This window comes from Apodemus sylvaticus, chromosome 1 (genome assembly GCF_947179515.1).
Source record: "Apodemus sylvaticus chromosome 1, mApoSyl1.1, whole genome shotgun sequence".
NCBI classification, from domain to species: domain Eukaryota; kingdom Metazoa; phylum Chordata; class Mammalia; order Rodentia; family Muridae; genus Apodemus; species Apodemus sylvaticus.
The window spans coordinates 106,769,046-106,785,918 of NC_067472.1; the positions used below are offsets into that span (position 1 = coordinate 106,769,046).

General features: G+C 51.9%; 1 protein-coding gene across 1 annotated transcript in view; it reads left to right on the forward strand.

The window, feature by feature from the left end:
• The window catches only part of Dgat2 (diacylglycerol O-acyltransferase 2), a 29,653-nt gene extending 14,960 nt beyond the window's left edge, over window positions 1–14,693 (forward strand). The window contains exons 3-8 of the mRNA XM_052157937.1: window positions 2,950–3,057; window positions 3,467–3,537; window positions 9,392–9,596; window positions 10,119–10,293; window positions 11,478–11,680; window positions 13,622–14,693. Of these exons, the coding sequence (XP_052013897.1) occupies window positions 2,950–3,057; window positions 3,467–3,537; window positions 9,392–9,596; window positions 10,119–10,293; window positions 11,478–11,680; window positions 13,622–13,776 (917 nt within the window). The 3' untranslated portion in view covers window positions 13,777–14,693. The remainder of the gene's footprint in view (window positions 1–2,949; window positions 3,058–3,466; window positions 3,538–9,391; window positions 9,597–10,118; window positions 10,294–11,477; window positions 11,681–13,621) is intronic.
• Window positions 14,694–16,873: the final 2,180 nt, after the last annotated feature.

A 16,873-nucleotide genomic window follows, 5' to 3' on the forward strand; every position in this document is an offset into this window, starting at 1 on the left:
GAATTAGAATGTAGCAGCAACTATAATAATTACTAATCTTAAGTAGTAATCAATGGAGCATCATCAAGATTGCTGAGACTGCTATAATTCGATATGAACACACCCTTATCATCTGTAGGTGTGATGTCAACAGGCTTTGCTAATACTTCTGTGGTTTAGGGAAGGAAATGCTAAATGTCCACGTGCATCCTCCAGCTGAAAACTTAGATGTCACTCTGCTCCCCATACAAGTCCATAGGCTCTTTCTGTGGTCCAGATCACGTGTTAAGTTCCAACAGCACGTCAGTCATTGTATCTTGCCAACCCTCTGTAAGAAAGTAAAGGCTCAGGTGTGGGCAGTGGCCAATACATGGCAGGGCCAAGTCACTGAGTCTACTTGGTCCTAGAGTCCCTGCTCTCCACAGCCCTGTGGCTGTCTCCTGCCGAAGAGCATCCACACACTGCCCTGTGCCACCAGCTGGGGGCCAGAGCTCTGCAGGGCGAGCTGCTGGTGGCTGCCATGCACAGGAAGGGATGGCTGCAGGTAGCTCTGAGCAGTCTCTGGGTGGAACAAGCAGGCCGAGTCAATCACCGTGCTATCATGTCCTGGGCCCAGCGGCATTGGGGGCCTTCAGCCTCATCACCCGAGGACATGGCACCGGCAGCTGTTGTAGGGTCTCCAAGAGGGGGGTCATTTTATGGGCTAGCTCATAGTTGTCTTCCCAAACCTCCCTCTGTAAGGTTTTTGGATACAGGATCTTATTATGTAGCCCTGATTGGCGTGTGTGTGTGTGTGTGTGTGTGTGTGTGTGTGTGTGTGTGTGTGTGTGTATGTGTGTGTGTGTTTATGTATGTGTGTGTATGTATCTATGTATGTATGTATGTATGTATGTATGTGTGTGTATGTATCTATGTATGTATGTATGTATGTATGTGTGTATGTGTATGTATATGTATGTATGATGTATATGTATAGCATATATATATATATATATATATATATATATAGTCCAGGCTGGCCTCAACTTACAGAGATACACCTTCCTCTGCCTCCAGAGAGCTGGGAATAAAGTTGTGTGCCACCGTGCTCAGAGGGTAGCTCATTCTTTTTACTTAAAAAACCTTTCTAGCTGGGCAGTGGTGGTGCATACCTGTAATCCCAGCACTTGGGAGGCAGAGGCAGGTGGATTTCTGAGTTCGAGGCCAGCCTGGTCTACAGAGTGAGTTCCAGGACAGCCAGGGCTACACAGAGAAACCCTGTCTCAAAAAAACAAAAACAAAACAAACAAAAAACCCTTTCTATATTGCTGGCTGGGACTGGAGAGATTAATCTCACCTGTTCTAGCTCCAAAGTTGCTCATGGACTTAGCTCTGTCGGACAGGGCGGTGGAGAGAAAATGCACATCCTGAGAGGGTGGGGCTGCCCCAGCTGTGAAAGAGCCAGGACTGGAATACCAACTTTGGGCTTCTGTCGCTTAGTCATGCAGAAAGGACAGGTATGAAGTGATAACCTTCCTTCCCATAGCAACCAGCACCCCAGCAGCAAGGGCTTTAGGATGTTTTCATTACACCCTTTCTGAACTCCATGAGCCTGGCCAGGCCCGGGAATGAACTGAGCCTTTCTTTGTTTTGGAGACTGCAGAGGCGGGCGCTGGAGGAACCTTTTCCTGGGACCACGGAAGGGGGGCAGAGGCAAACTGTTGGAACAGGGTACTCAATGCAGCCTGAATATAAGTAGTACTCTTCCCAGCTGCCTTAGGACCCACATTATCTTCAACAGGGTGTGTGGGCTGCAGATGCTTCCCAAGACTCAACCTCCTATGTGTGTACCACTGCTAAATTGTCTTAAGAAACCATGAGGCCTGCTCTCCAGAAACTGTCATCTGGTTTTAGTTCTCCTAGGGAAAGGCTCAGGAGGAAGAGGGTGAGAACCGCAATTTCCCTGTTCACAGAGATCTGCATCTAGACTTTCTCATGGAAACAACTCTCAGACAGGCTTAACCTTGTACATGGAAAAGGCCTATGAAAGCTGAGCCCCGCCCCCACCCAGGGGAGGATTTAGAGGATTTAAGGCCAGAGATTGTCTGGTGGGATAGTTTGATATTGAGGCGCACTCAGAAGGAACAAAGATCTGACCAGGGCTTAAAGACTGGGTAGAAAATGGGAAGAGAAGCCGTGATGAAGAGATCTAGGGGTGGCCATGAGACACTGGCTCTCCTTCCCTTTGGGCCAGGCCGTTCAGTTGTATGGCCTACCGGCAGGTCCAAGTAACAAAAGCCACAAATAAGTGTTCCTGGAGAACCTTTAAGTGGGGAGAGGGAGCCTGGTGGGCTCTGGCTCTGGCCTGGGGCTGCCTAGCCTTCGGTATGTTAAAGGGGACAGCTCTCCTGTGACAATAGTCCTCTTCACTCCCCCCCACTCCACCCCTCAGCCCCCACTCCCCATCACAGTCTGAGATCTCTCATCTTTGGTGACCTAAGGCCGAGTATGGACATGGACTTCAAAGTCTGGGTTTAAACCCTGGCTCTCCTCTGGGTAAGCATGGGCGAGTCACTCCTGCCAGGTTCTCATCTAAAGCAAAATAAAAGTCACCCTGCTTTAGTGACTCAGTGGCTTAGCCCATCCCCAAAAGTAAAGGGAGATAGATATTCCTTTCCTGTGTCCAGTGCCTTTGCTGGGCACTGGCAGAGGGACCGTGCAAGGAGGAGACATTAAAGATTGCTTCACAAGAGACTGAGGTCTCCCTGTATTGCCTGCCCTGCTCAAGCCGGGAGCCCCTAGCACCAGGACTCACCAGAGTCTTAGGAAGTGAGGCCTGTGCTGGCTCTGCACCTCCGCACTGAGCCATCCCCCCACCAACCACTCCCAGTGCCCAGGCAGCTGGGCCCTCTGCCTAGATTAGTACCATGGGAAACTTCATCCCTTCCCAGGAGGCCGGACACCTGACCTGCTGTCCTCTGCTTCCCGCAGGAGTGGCCTGCAGTGTCATCCTTATGTACACCTTCTGCACTGACTGCTGGCTGATAGCTGTGCTCTACTTCACCTGGCTGGCATTTGACTGGAACACGCCCAAGAAAGGTAACCGGCCGCCTCTCCCCGCTCCCCCCACTCCCCACCCCCACATTCATCCAGCACCCTAGCAAGCTTGCCACTCCTCCCACTCCTCCTCCCACTCCTCCTCCCACTCCTCCTCCTGGTTGCTGCCTCTTTTGTGAAACACTGACTTCGTGAAAGGCCTGGGCTAGGCTGTATATGGTTTGGGGTGGGCAATTCCAAGCTCCCTCAGTGTGTTCACAGAGCTCACCTTTCCTAAGGGATGGTGGGGGGAATGTATGTGGGAAGGGGCCCACTGGGCAGGTACAGAAATCCTCTGTGGGCTGGTAGACGTCCCTCAGGGGTTCCTACTGGCTCTGTCTCGCCTCCCCGGTATTGCTCAAATGTCCCTCATGCCCACTCCTTCCCAACATTGCGTTTTGTTTCCTGGAAGGTGGCAGGAGATCGCAGTGGGTGCGAAACTGGGCCGTGTGGCGCTACTTCCGAGACTACTTCCCTATCCAGGTAAAGATGTGCTGCGCCATCTCTGGAGGACAGGAGGATGAACAGGGGCCGTGCTGGGTGGAACTGTTTGGGGTCTCCCACCAGGAGCATCTGCCCAGACTCTGCTGACTCCATGCCAGATGGAGGAAAAGTTTGTTTGATACATATACTGGATAAAGTGAAATCAAGACCTCTAAGACAGAACCCTGCTATTTTCAGTCATAAGAGGCAGAGTTGGCAGCCAGGGCCACGAGAGAAGCCTGGTGGTCACTGCACGATGTAAGGGGCAGGCAGCCATCGCTGGGTTTTGTGATATTGCTTCTCCTACTTAAGTGAAGATTGAGCTTATAACTTAAAACGAGGTGACCCAGGAGGTGAAGCCCTTAGCCAGCCGGGCTAGGAGGTTAGGGGGCGTGGCCCTGAGAGGGCAAGGAGAGCAAGAGTGTGAGAAACAGCTGCAAGGCCTGAGGAGAAAGGAAGCCTCCATCACTCTCCACACTGCTCCCTCCATTGCCCTTTCCACCAGAGAGGATCCTGGAGGTTAGCGAACAGCGAAGCTTGGTGAAGCCGGGAGCAGCTGCACGGTTTGCATTGCTGCCCTGCCTCAGAGGCCGGGTTTCTCCTGTGGTGGCACAGCGCCTCTCTGTGTGGCAGAGCAGGGTCTAGTGGAGTCCAGGTGCTCAGTGGGACTGTCTTTCAGGACGCAGTCTCTTGCTATGAAGCAAGTTTAGAAGTCCCCTGTCTGGGTGTCCTCCTAGTGTGCCTTTGGCTGTTTGAGGGCTCTTTGCTTTGGGGGGGGTGCATTTGTCTCTTCTGAGATGGACCTGGGTCCCCATCAGGAACAATGGTGGTGTCTTCTCAGCTCCACCTGGCCTCTGCCTCATCTGCACGCCGGGTCGTAAGACAGATCTGGCCCTGATGTTACAGAGGATTGTGAGTGGGCCTGTAGGTTTCCCCTCACTGGGAACCTGTCTGGCTAGCACTCCGAGCACCCAGCCCTGACACACCCTTGCTAAGGCCACCCAGCAGAAGGCGGAGAACTGAAAACAGTATGTGAGTGTGAAAGTGTGCCTGAAAGGGCTGGTGTGCCTTAGTTGTTGTGAGCCAGGCACTGAGATGACCACTCGAGCTGCCCTGGGAGGTGGAGGTGGCCCGGCCTTCTTCCTCTGCACTGCTCTGTGAGAGTGACCCTGGGCTGCTCAGGAGGGCCCTGCAGTTAGTCTTCCCTCCTCAAAGGCCAAAGCCTTTCCAGAGATGTCTAGCAGGCCCATGGCTGCAGTGCCAGGCCTTCTGACATGTGATCCAGGCTCCTTCTCCCTGACTCCTGACTGCCCATCCCTCTGTGTGGGACTTGACTCCAGCCATCTCCACAGCTTGGAAGAGTTCCTCTTCCCGAATCTCCTTAACTGTTAGAACCAGGGTTTAAGGTCTTGCTCTTCCAGTCCACTCACCGGCCTGCCAGTGTTGGGGCCTGTCCGGTGCTGCTCTTGGGCACGGCGATGAAGGGGAGTCAGCCCTGGGTACATGGCCTAGTGAGTCCTGTCATACTCTTACTCTCTGTGTTAGCTTTCTGAGCCTTCCCAAATGCCATTTGCCTCAACTGCAAGAGGAGCTGTTAAGTGATGGAAAGTGAGTTAATGTAGGGAGACGCTACTAGGTCTGCTCTTCAGTCTTCCCAGCCCCTGGCCCCCAGCAGGGTGGTGGTTCCCTTCCTGCAGTAAGTGACTTCATGATTGTTGGTCAGACCCTCCACTACTTCCCCCCACCACCCCAGCATTCAGTTCTATTCCAACTGCTCCTCTACCCCTTCAAAGACCCAAATGATGGGCTGGAGAGATAGCCCCATGGTTAAGAGGGCTAGCTGCTCTTCCAGATAACCTGGGTTCAAGTCCCAGCACCTACATGGCAGCTCCTAGCTGTCCATGACTCCAGTTCCAGAGGATTCAGTGCCTTCCTTCTTCTGGCCTTTGAGAGCACTGCATGTTCATGGTGCATAGACATACATGCAGGTAAAACACCCACATATGTAAAATAAAAATAAGTCTAGTGGGGCGTGGCAGCACATACCTTTAATCTTAGGCAGAGGCAGCTGGATTTCAGGTCAGCCTGGTCTTCATAGAAAAGTTCTAAGCTAGCCAAAGCTGACCTTGTCTCAAATAAATACATGAATAAATCTTTTTAAAAAAATAGCCAATAAGCCTGTTTTCACTATTTTTCGGCTCCATTGACTTCTCTGGCATCTGTTGAACTGCCCTGTGAGGGTGTCTGGGCCTCACCCTGAGTATGACAGACTCTACCCTTTGTCCTCTGCTGCTTTACGTCAGGTCTGATACTCTGTGTCCTAGAGCTATGTGTGACGTGTCATTCCGCCTCTTTCTCCTGAGCTCCTGCCATGAGTTATGTAACAGAGAGCTCCAGCTAGATAGACCCACGACCCACTCTCTGCGTTTCTCTTACTGCAACTCCCCTCTCCAAAGTCATCCAGCTGACGCAGAGGGCATCTCTTTTGGCAGTGGTAGGGCTAGTTCTTTGAGCAGCCACTGGGACTATAACCACCTATAATGGAAGTGTCCCATGTCCTGGGATTCCTCTCCCTGAAGGGCAGGCACAGCCTTTGGAAACTAGGAAAGGCTCTCAGGGCTCCACGTGGGCTGTCTGTCTAATTTCCTCATTCCATAGATTGCAGACCAAGGCCAGGGGGGAGGGACTGTTCCAAGTTCACAAGTCACTGTGCTGACATGCTGCTGTAGGCCTGGGCAAGCTGCTGCACTTCTCTGGGGCCAAGTGTCTTTCTCTGTATGGGCCTGGGGAGGATAAGCCTGTCCTGGGAGCAGTGTGGGGAGTGACCTGCCAGGAATGTGGCCAGGCTTATGCTCACCACCTGGCCTGTCGTGAACACCACTGGACTGGGACTTTGCCACCCAGTAGGCATGTCAACTGAGCAGTCAGCAGCAGTGACCTTCGCCCTCCCTTCAGAGTAGACATTCTGTCCAGTCTTGGGAAGGATAGTGTGACAGGAGGCAGATCAAGACTATATCAAATGTCTCTATTCTTCTTGGTGCTGCATGGGGCCATTAACCTGTACAGTGGCCCAAGGTCATTAAGAACCTAGTGTCCTATCAGATAAGAGCCTTGGGGAGGGATGGAATTATTTAAAGGGCCAGTTAGGTTCACAGGGTCTAGGGAAAAATGAAACTGGGGTGTGTGTGTATGTGTGTGTGTGTTGTAGTTATTTCATTGTGACTTCCCTAGGGGAGGTAGTGACGTCATTCTCTAGACTTGTTTAGCTTGTCATCAAGAAACAGACATATCGGGCTGGGGAGGTGGCTCAGCGGTTAAGAGCACTGACTGCTCTTCAGGAGGTCTTGAGTTCGATTCCCAGCAACCACATGGTGTCTCACAACCATCAGTAATGAGATTCGACGCCCTCTTCTGGTGTGTCTGAAGACAGCTACAGTGTGCTCACATATAATAAATAAATCTTTAAAAAAAAAAAAAGAAAGAAAGAAAGAAAAGAAACAGACATATCAGCAGGGCAGTGGTGGCACAAACCTTTAATCCCAGCACCTGGGAGGCAGAGGCAGGCAGATCTCTGAGTTTGAGGCCAGGCTGGTCTACAGAGTGAGTTCCAGGACAGCCAGGGCTATACAGAGAAACCCTGTCTCGAAAAGAAAAAAGAAAAAAAGCATGTATATCACCAGGGTACTCTAGCCATTCTGTGCTTTTTCACAGTCCAGCCATTGGCTCCAGACAAAGTTCCAGTTACCCCTGCTCCTCCCTCAGTGCCTGCCTCGCTGTCCACCCCTTCCCTGGCAGCGCCCATTGCCATTCCCAAGTTCTTTAGTGGACAGCTGAGAGTGGTTTCCTAGGCAGCATTAACCTGCTGGCCAAAGGGAAGGTGAGAGTCACCAGCAGGGATGATGCTGAACGGGGCAGGATGGGCGGGGCAGGGCAGGGGGCGGGGCTTGCTCACATTTACATATGCTACAGCCCCAGAGCTGAGAAGAGCGCCTGACCCTGCTCGGTCCCCACCTCCACCTTCCCAGGTGCCCCCCCCCCCAGCTCCCGCCCCCCACCCTAACTGAGCATGAGGGCCTTCACTCAGCCAGGAGGTTCAGGTAACTGAAGTAAAGGAAAGTTGGGGCATTGAATATTCGCCCATAGCCAGGGACTCGGTTAGCCTGTGCAGGAAGGGATGCTCCCTTAGGCACTAAGATGGTGTGTCTCTCACTGAGGTAGAGCAGCCCAAACCAACAGTCAGACTCAGGAATTATATTTCTAGAAGTTTACCTCACAAAAACAGTTGGAAATACAGGTAAAAGGGGGCTATTTATCAAAGTGTTATTCTAGGAGGGGATGTTTGGATGTATTTAAAATATCTACCAGTCAGGATCTGAGTGGGTGCTGTCATATATGTCAAGACTGTAGGGTAGGGAAGGGCAGCATGGAGGAGACCAATACTGAGGGGCTTTGATAAGCACCTCAGATGGGATATGTTTCTTAGAAGACAGTACTGATGCTCCAGCTTTGTGTGTGTGGGGAGAGGGTGGTATCATCATCACCATCATCATCATCATCATCATCATCATCATCACCATCCCTTCCAGTATATCTCTGGGTACCCCTGACTGTCCTGGTGCTCACTATATAGACAAGGAGAGAATTTTGTGGTTTTTGAAGAAAGACCTGTGCCTATTTAAGTAGGAAAAGGACCAAGTGGTTTATTTCAATGGAAGTAATAATGCCAGATGTTCATTTTCTTTTGATTGTCCTATATTTAAAAATTCTGAATATTGGGCTATAATGGGGGTTACACACTTTTAATTGCAGCACTTGGAAGGCAGAGGCAGGCAGATCTATGTAAGTTTGAGGGCAGCCTGGTCTACAAAGTAAGTCTAGGATAGCTAGGGCTCTGGAAGAAACCTGTCTCCAAAATTTAAAAAAAAAAATAAATCAATCTTTCTAATCTAAGAGAGTGATGTCTTAGGAACAGAAAACCTTTCTTCCTCCTCTCAGCAGCTCCGTCCCCACTGTGCTCCAAGCGATGCTGTCTCCGTGTCTCAGGCTTGGTGCCCCGATGTTTGGGGTCTTACAGGTTCGACCTCAGGCTCCTTAGGAAGGCACTTACCCCTCGGAGCATCTCAGGACAACTTTGTTGACAGAACAGCAGTTCAGATCATTAGCTGCCACAGCCACACAGCCAGCCTCCTCCCGCTCCTCCCACACACACATAGGGCTCCTGGCATGAGGGCCGATGTTTGCCCTGTCCTGTCCTGCCTCGGAACCTGAGTTGAGCCTGGCTGCTTGGCAGAAGCTTTGGACTAGCCTGGCAGTACCGTGCTTCTGTCACACTGGTGTATAAGAGGTGGGCGGTGGCTGCTTGGGCCTGTCCTTTGATCTGTTAGAGCCTGCAGTGTGCAGGGACCAGGCCGACCCTGCCCCCAGGAATTCTTAGTGGGAGCCCTGGAGCCACGGCTGTACTTGTCACGCTTAGGCCCGAGGCTGCACCCAGCGAGGTGGGACGCTCCTGTTAGGTCTGAGTGGTCCATCTTGGTTACGGGTTTTAGGGAAGTCACTGTGCTGTGGAGCCCAGAAGCAGGAAGGCAGGAAGCTGGTTGAATTAGTGGTTTGGGGCTGTCATTGGCTGGGAAATAAGGAGAAGGAAGGAACACAGCAGCCACCCAGGGACTCAGAGCCTGGGAGCTGCTAGCTACTGGCACAGGGATTCAAATAATAGGAATCTGAGGACAGGTTCAGAACGGCTCTGCTGTCCTGGTTGCCTAGTAACGAGGCATGAAACATCGGGTCTCTTCCCCTTCCTGGGTATGCCCTAGTCTCCTCTCCCAGACAGTCTAACACATGGATTTCCTTATAGCTGGTGAAGACACACAACCTGCTGACCACCAGGAACTATATCTTTGGCTACCATCCTCACGGCATCATGGGCCTGGGTGCCTTCTGTAACTTCAGCACAGAGGCTACCGAAGTCAGCAAGAAGTTCCCTGGCATAAGGCCCTATTTGGCCACATTGGCTGGTAACTTCCGCATGCCTGTGCTTCGGGAGTACCTGATGTCTGGAGGTAAGGATCCACTTCAGCTACTCCTCCTGGGCTCCACTGTCAAGGCTTGGGCCTCCACATTGATCACAGAAATACAAGGAATGAAGGTACCATTCCTGTGAGGTGCTGGACCCATGCAGCAGGTAGACAGCCTGCGACAGATACTCTAGGTCAGGAGCTGCCCTAGGCTGCAGGCTGCATCCTGGGTGACACGCCCTCACCCACTCCTAGGTGGACCAGCTGTTGTGCTGCCTGTTGTCGGTGCCCCTGCCGTGGCCCCACCAGCTGGACTTCAGAGCTAGGGCTTCTTAGATCTTGCTGAATTGTTTTCTCAAAACGACTCTGTATCTCCCTCCCCATTTCATAGATCAGTAAACTGAGAATCATAAAAGGCGAATTGCATAGGAAGGAAGGATCCTATATCTTCTAAGAGGGAGACGGGTCTGGGACCTACCTATGGAGAGTTTTATTTCATTCTTGGTTGTGTATTAGGATAGGGAATGCATCCGTGAGCAATCCTGATTGTGTGTCCCCTCGCCCCAGGCATCTGCCCTGTCAACCGAGACACCATAGACTACTTGCTTTCCAAGAATGGGAGTGGCAATGCTATCATCATCGTTGTGGGAGGTGCAGCTGAGTCCCTGAGCTCCATGCCTGGCAAGAACGCAGTCACCCTGCGGAACCGCAAAGGCTTTGTCAAACTGGCTCTGCGCCATGGGTAAGTGCCACACACACATCTCCAGTGTTTCCCTCTAGCCAGGACACTGGGTCTCTGAAGGAGGTGCCCAGACCCTAGGAAGGCAAAGAAAGAAGTGCCCGCTCTGCAGGGCTTGTCTTGTCCAGGTGTAGGTTGTGCCAAGATGTGTATGTATGTATGTGTATGTATGTATGTGTATGTATGTATGTGTATGTATGTGTGTGTATGTATGTATGTATGTATGTATGTGTATGTATGTATGTGTATGTGTGTATATGTATGTATGTATGTGTATGTATGTATGTATGTATGTGTATGTATGTATGTATGTGTATGCTGTTGTCCCTGGGCACTTACAGGTAGTCTGAGAAGCCAGGCTTCTATGTAGGAAGTGAGAAGACTTCCTATGAGGGATCAGAGATGTGAGACTCAGTACTAGAACAGACACTTGGTTTGTATAAAGCCCTGGGTTTGATCCCTGGTGTGAGCACAGAGGTGCTATCTCTTTCTCTCTCTCTCTCTCTCTCTCTCTCTCTCTCTCTCTCTCTCTCTCTCTCTCTCTCTCTCTTCTCTCTCTCATAACCTAGAGATGGAGTAAGAGATGAGGAAGGAGATAGCATTGTTGCAAGGGTGACCTTTAGACAAGAGCTGGCAGCTTGGAACGCTGATCTTTCTAGAAAACCAGGGACGTGCTCTGATAAGCAAAGTCACTTTTTAGGATCCTTTAGACTTCTTGGCAGGTGAGGAGACTTGAGTACCCATTTCCCACTGGAGAAGACTGAGGCTCCATGACCTCAGAGCTGAAGGGCTGAAGTCATCCCTTGTACTCCGTCATTGCTTTCCACCCACATCTCTCTCAGCTGTGGGACTCTGAATAGGGTGAGACCGGTTCACTGCACTGACCCAGTAGTCCAAGCCATTGAGGCCCCACGGATCTTAGAACGAGCTCTTCTCTTGGGTTTTAGGAGAGGCTGTTTGACAGTGTGCTCTGTCAGGCCAGACCAATGGCAAGGGGTGGGGTGGAGGTAGGGGACAGGGACAGCTAGTGTGCTGAGGCTGTGCCATGAGGTGAATCTGGGGTTCTGAGGAGCTGAGTTGGGCTGGACAAGCAGAGCCAGGCCCTGCTGGATGATGAGGTTCTCTAGGATGAGCGTGGGGACGGAACCCAGTGCTGGGTCTGACTAATCTGCGCCTCTCTCTTGCAGAGCTGATCTGGTTCCCACCTATTCCTTTGGAGAGAATGAGGTGTACAAGCAGGTGATCTTTGAGGAGGGGTCCTGGGGCCGATGGGTCCAGAAAAAGTTCCAGAAGTATATTGGTTTCGCCCCCTGCATCTTCCACGGCCGAGGCCTCTTCTCCTCTGACACCTGGGGGCTGGTGCCCTACTCCAAGCCCATCACCACCGTTGGTGAGTCCTAACCCACGTGCTGAAGGCCATCCTGGCATGGCAGGATCCTGGGCAAGCCACCGGCTCAGACAACATCCTGGTCATTAGGAGCCTGAGGGCTTGGGACTGGGAGTGAGGAGGTTGATCCAGGGCTGCAAAGCTGTTAGGAAAAGGTCTCACAGCGCTGGGCATGCAGCTGTAAGAAGGAAAGCTATAGGCTTGTGCTCCTGCTCTGCTCAATAGTGTGCCCGCCCAGAAGACATCTCCTACCCTGATGGCTGGGAATTCAAAGCAGAAAAGAGGGAGGAAGAGCCGGGCACAGTTGCGCGTTCCTGTGATCCCAGTATGGAGCGCACAAACAGCATTGCTGCATGCCTGGGGCCAGTCTGATTTACATCGCAAGTTCCAGGCCAGCTAGGGCTACATAGTGAGACCCTGGCTCAAAATAAAATAAAAACTGCCTAGCAAGTGTTCTGAAAACAAGGTATTGATTCTTTTGAGGAACAGAAAGAAAAGTAAACATAGAGAGACCCGTGGGACCTTAGGAAGGGACTAGCAGTGTGTGCTTGTTCTGGGGACAAGTCAGAGTGCTCAGAAAATCAGCGAGCAGCGCTGTGGGGTGTGCGTGCATGTGGGCGTATGTTTAAGCTCACGAGCCTGAGCTCTCATGGGCACACGAGGCTCTGAAGAGTGGACTGGGATGTCCAAAGGTCAGGCAGTACCTGCGCACTGAGGGGAGGCGTTTGCCTGTGCTCTGCCGAGCAGCACTGCCCCCAGGGGTGCCTGAGGGGCCTGGCCTTGAGCCAGTGCAGCCTCCTCTCTGCAGGCTGGGAAGCTGCCGCGGGGTGGGAGGGGAGCTCCGGACACGATTGAGTCATTCCAGTGTCACCTGGATGTATAAGATTTCAGGGCTAGCCTCGTGGTGTTGGACTTCCAAAGAGGACTTATCCCTGGGAAAAGACTTAATTTCTCCTCTCAGCCATCATTAGTTGCTTGTAGTTCTTAGTCGAGGAGTACCACCCCCAAGAGTTCTCTTCTGTGCTAGCGCATCTCCTCATCTCTGTCTGGCCATCGTCAGGACTGGTTCAGGTACCATGTTGTTGAAATATCATGGGATTAGCTTCCCTGTCATTTCTAGGAGACCGCATCTCTCAGCAGACTTCCAGTCCTCTGATTCTTACAATCTTTCTGTCTCTTCTTCGGAGCTGCTCCCCAGCTCCGGGAGTGGGGGTTGTATTGTAGATCTATCTGTTAGGGCTGAGCACCCCAGGATGGGCTTTTGACCCTTGTGGCTTTCTGTAATCATCTCCGCCTGCTGTGAAGGGAAGCTCTTTGATGAGGGTGAGAGCTACAACTTTAAGGGATCACTGGAGCTGTTAGGGCGAGGGGAGAGCAAAGGGCGAGGTTGGCCAGGAGGCCAGCCTGGGGTTTTCAGTAGCTCGGTCTGCAGGAGTGGAGGTGGGAGGGGCGTGTATGCACCTGGGAGAAGTGTCAGAGCCTGTGGGCTGGGCTGGGCTTGAATAGGAAGCGCAGCAGGAGACAGAGCCAAGCACCTTGTGAGGACTGTGCTCAAGCATGTTCTGTTCTTCCCAGAATCCTTAGAAGAAAAGCTCTGTGAGACAGATGCAGGGTGGCAGATGGGGAAACTGAGGCTCCGAGAGGTAGCAGGGTTTGTCCTGAGTGAAGCGGAAGCGAAGCTTGTGGCCCACACCTTACTCGGGAACTAGAGCGTGGAGCTGGGCTCCACCCGCACTCAGAGGTCACACTCCTGCATGGGTGTGTGCACACTCCTCTCTCTCTCTCATGTGGTCAGGCCGTCGTATTCCCATCTGGACAAAAGGACAGGCCACAGCACATGGTCAGCACACAGCACAGGGTCACATCACACCGGGCACGCTTAGAGCGTGGGCTACTCAGTGACACAGACTGACCTCTCTGTCACCCTCTGTCCCTCTCCTGCAGTGGGGGAGCCCATCACCGTCCCCAAGCTGGAGCACCCGACCCAGAAGGACATCGATCTGTACCACGCCATGTACATGCAGGCCCTGGTGAAGCTCTTTGACAATCACAAGACCAAATTTGGCCTTCCAGAGACTGAGGTGCTGGAGGTGAACTGACCCAGCCCACGGTGCCAGCTCCTGGAAGGAACGACCGCAAATCCTTTTCTACCAAGTTCTCAAGTGCATTTTGTTCTGTAAATTTGGAAGCGACATGGGTGTCTGTGGGTTATTTAAAAGAAATTATAATTTGTTAAACCATTGCAATGTTAGATCTTTTTTAAGAAGGGAAAAGTCAGTATTTTAAGCTCACTTCTAGTGTGTCCTGCTCAAGGTGGTGGCTGACATTTATGGGCCTTGATGGTTTCTTATCCACCCCTTCTAGTGTTTCCCCAAAACAGACACTTGGCCCTGGTTAACTGGGGAAGGGCAACCCTTAGAGACTTGGCCACTTAGATAATCCTCTTCGCTCCAGGGACTCTTGAGAGGCAGAGGCCATGTTTAAAAACTCCTCTATTCCCACCTGTGACTGCAGGTCGGGTTCTTCTGAGAGGGCATAGTTGGCCCCGTTTGGGAAGGGTGGTAGATAACATCTGGAATGCCCAGCTTGAGTCTCTGCTCCTCACCCTACCCCTCTTCTCCAATCTGAGCCTACTCTGGCTTCCTGTCTACTGTGCTAGGGACAAGGCTGTCCCACAGGTGCCGTCTTGGGCTATCTCGCTGCTGTTGTCTGGTTTTACTCTGGAGGTTAGCATCATGGATGAAGCTCAGTTTTATTCTGAAGCACGCTCTCCTGAGCCACACCCCAAGTCTGGTGTGAGGAAAGGCCTCTCTTCTCTTCACAGAGGTGCCTGGCTTCCTGTGCAGCACACTGGGTCCAGGACAGGAGGCCCCCTGCTCCCCCCACAAACCAAGCCTCACGTGTGTGCCTTTAGGAGAAAGCCACCCCTCCTATGTATTCTGTTTTCTCCATGAGATTGTTGTGCCATGTCACACTTTTGTATATTCCTAGACTAATAAATGAAAACAAGAATAGACTGAGTTGTTGCTTAATGCTGTACTTACTGCCTACTACCCTACTGCACAGGACAGACTACAGAGTCCATCCCCTCAGCAGCCCCCAGCCCTGGGCTTTTATGGGCTGGGTAACAACTGGCTTCAACGTTTAGTGGCTACAGGGTGGAAAGATGGTGCAGTGGTTAAGAGTGTTGGCTGCTTAGGTCCTTGGTTTGATTCCTAATATCCACATGGTAACTTACAACTATCTGTAACTCCAGTTCTAGGGGCTTTGATATCCTCTGTGGGCATGAGGCACATAGGTGGTGTAATAGACATGTGTAGGCGAAATACCCATGCATATGAGGTTTTTGTTTTTCGTTTTTTTAAGAAAAGAGTAGTGACTTTAAGCGTTTGCCCCTCTGTCCTAAGCCAGGCACTGGTGCTTTGAGGGCCCCCTGTCTGCTGGTGTTGGCCAGTGCTAAAAGCATTCCAGGCCCGAGCAGGGAGATCCGCTTCCCGCCGTGGATGTGGGGCTGTGGATGTGGGTGACGGCAGGATTCTCCCTTCCTGTTAGCAGAAGCCACCCACAGCTCCTTGCTGGGTACCTTTCCACAGGGTAGCTCACAGTAAGCAACGCAGAAGCCAGGGCGCAGTGAGGAGCACAAGCCACCGCCCTGCGTAACTGACCTTGGGAATGACATCTTTTTGTTTGTTTGTTTTTTGAAACAGGGTTTCTCTGTGTGGCCCTGGCTGCCCTGGAACTCACTCTGTAGATCAGGCTGGCCTCGAACTCAGAAATCCTCCTGCCTCTGCCTTCCAAGTGCTGGGATTAGAGGTGTGCGCCACCACTACCGGCAGGAATGGTATCTTAACCTTGCTTTCCTTGGGCTTGAGGTGAATTCAGAGAGGCAAGGGCCGGGTAGCCTCATTGTAAGCTCACGGCATGCCTGAGCAGGTCCTAGAACAGTAGAGCCAGAAGGCTCTTTAGAACTATTTGAACAGTGCCCTTGGCTTAGTGTCAGCTACACTAAAAAGGTGGGGACCAGGCTGATGTCATCTGGTGTGTGGTTACAGGTCTCAGAAGGTGTTGCCCCTCTGTTCTTGTTCCTTCAGTTTGGTGACTACTCAGCAGCCAGAAACCCGCCCAGGTCGACCACAGACCTCATTCCAACCTCCTCACTGCCGGCATACCCATCCCACGGCCTGCTTGCTATCCCTACACCGCAGGGCCTCTCCTCTGCCTGAAGCCATTAGTGGGCCGCAGAGACCATGGGAACAAGGGAGGACACTGAGGGCTGTGACAGACTCTGTAGCCCAACCTGGAGCTTCATTGAAGAGACTAAGCTGGGCCTCCTGGGGGCCGAGGTGGAGGCCTGGGAGGTCAGGGGTGGCAGTGGGGGTGGGGGTTGGGGAGGGGCAGGCGCAAAGATGGAGAGGGCCACACTGCACTGCTGCTGTTCCACATCCAGTGGTTGTGAACACAGCTGGGTCTGCGAGGCTTGGTTGTTTGTGTTTTGAGGGAGTTTCACATTCCAGGTGACAGAGGATAAAGAACCGGAGGCCTCTTCTGTTCCTTTAGGCAGTCCTCAGGAACATGAAAGCTCAGGCCAGAAAACTGACATTTCCTTTTGGTGGAGGCAAGGCCTATTTTCTTGTGAGAACTTCAAGTCCACACCAAATTCCTAGTCCCAGCCACCCTAGTCTGCAATTAACCGGACAATAGATATAAAAGCCTCTGGCTCCAGGCTAAGGCCTAGCCCTAACCTAATCCAAGTCACAGCGGAAGGGCATTCCTAAAGATTAAATTTCTTATCAGCAAGTGCCTACTGTGTCCTGGGAAACTCAGCTACCTCAGTGTGGATAGTAATCGATCCTGAGTCCCCGTGGGGGTTCCCTTACATCAGGCAGATTTGATCTTCAGCTATAGTTGGGGAACCCCAGCTGCATGCTGGGAGGTTTGCTGTGCTAGAAGGAACTACCTTATCAGACCCTCTGCTGTCTAGAATGAATTTGGATTGCAGGCTTGGCCTTCTAAGAGTCATTTCCAGGATTCTTCCTTTGGATCCCAGACACAGCCACAAGGGGGCGCTGAGAATGGTTCCACTGTGAATGTGCCCCGGTTGTCTGAATGCCTCACTTTTGGACAAGTATCTAGCTGTCCTAAGCTAGAAGCTACAGATTAATGGACTCAGAGGACTAGACAGAAACTTAGCCACCA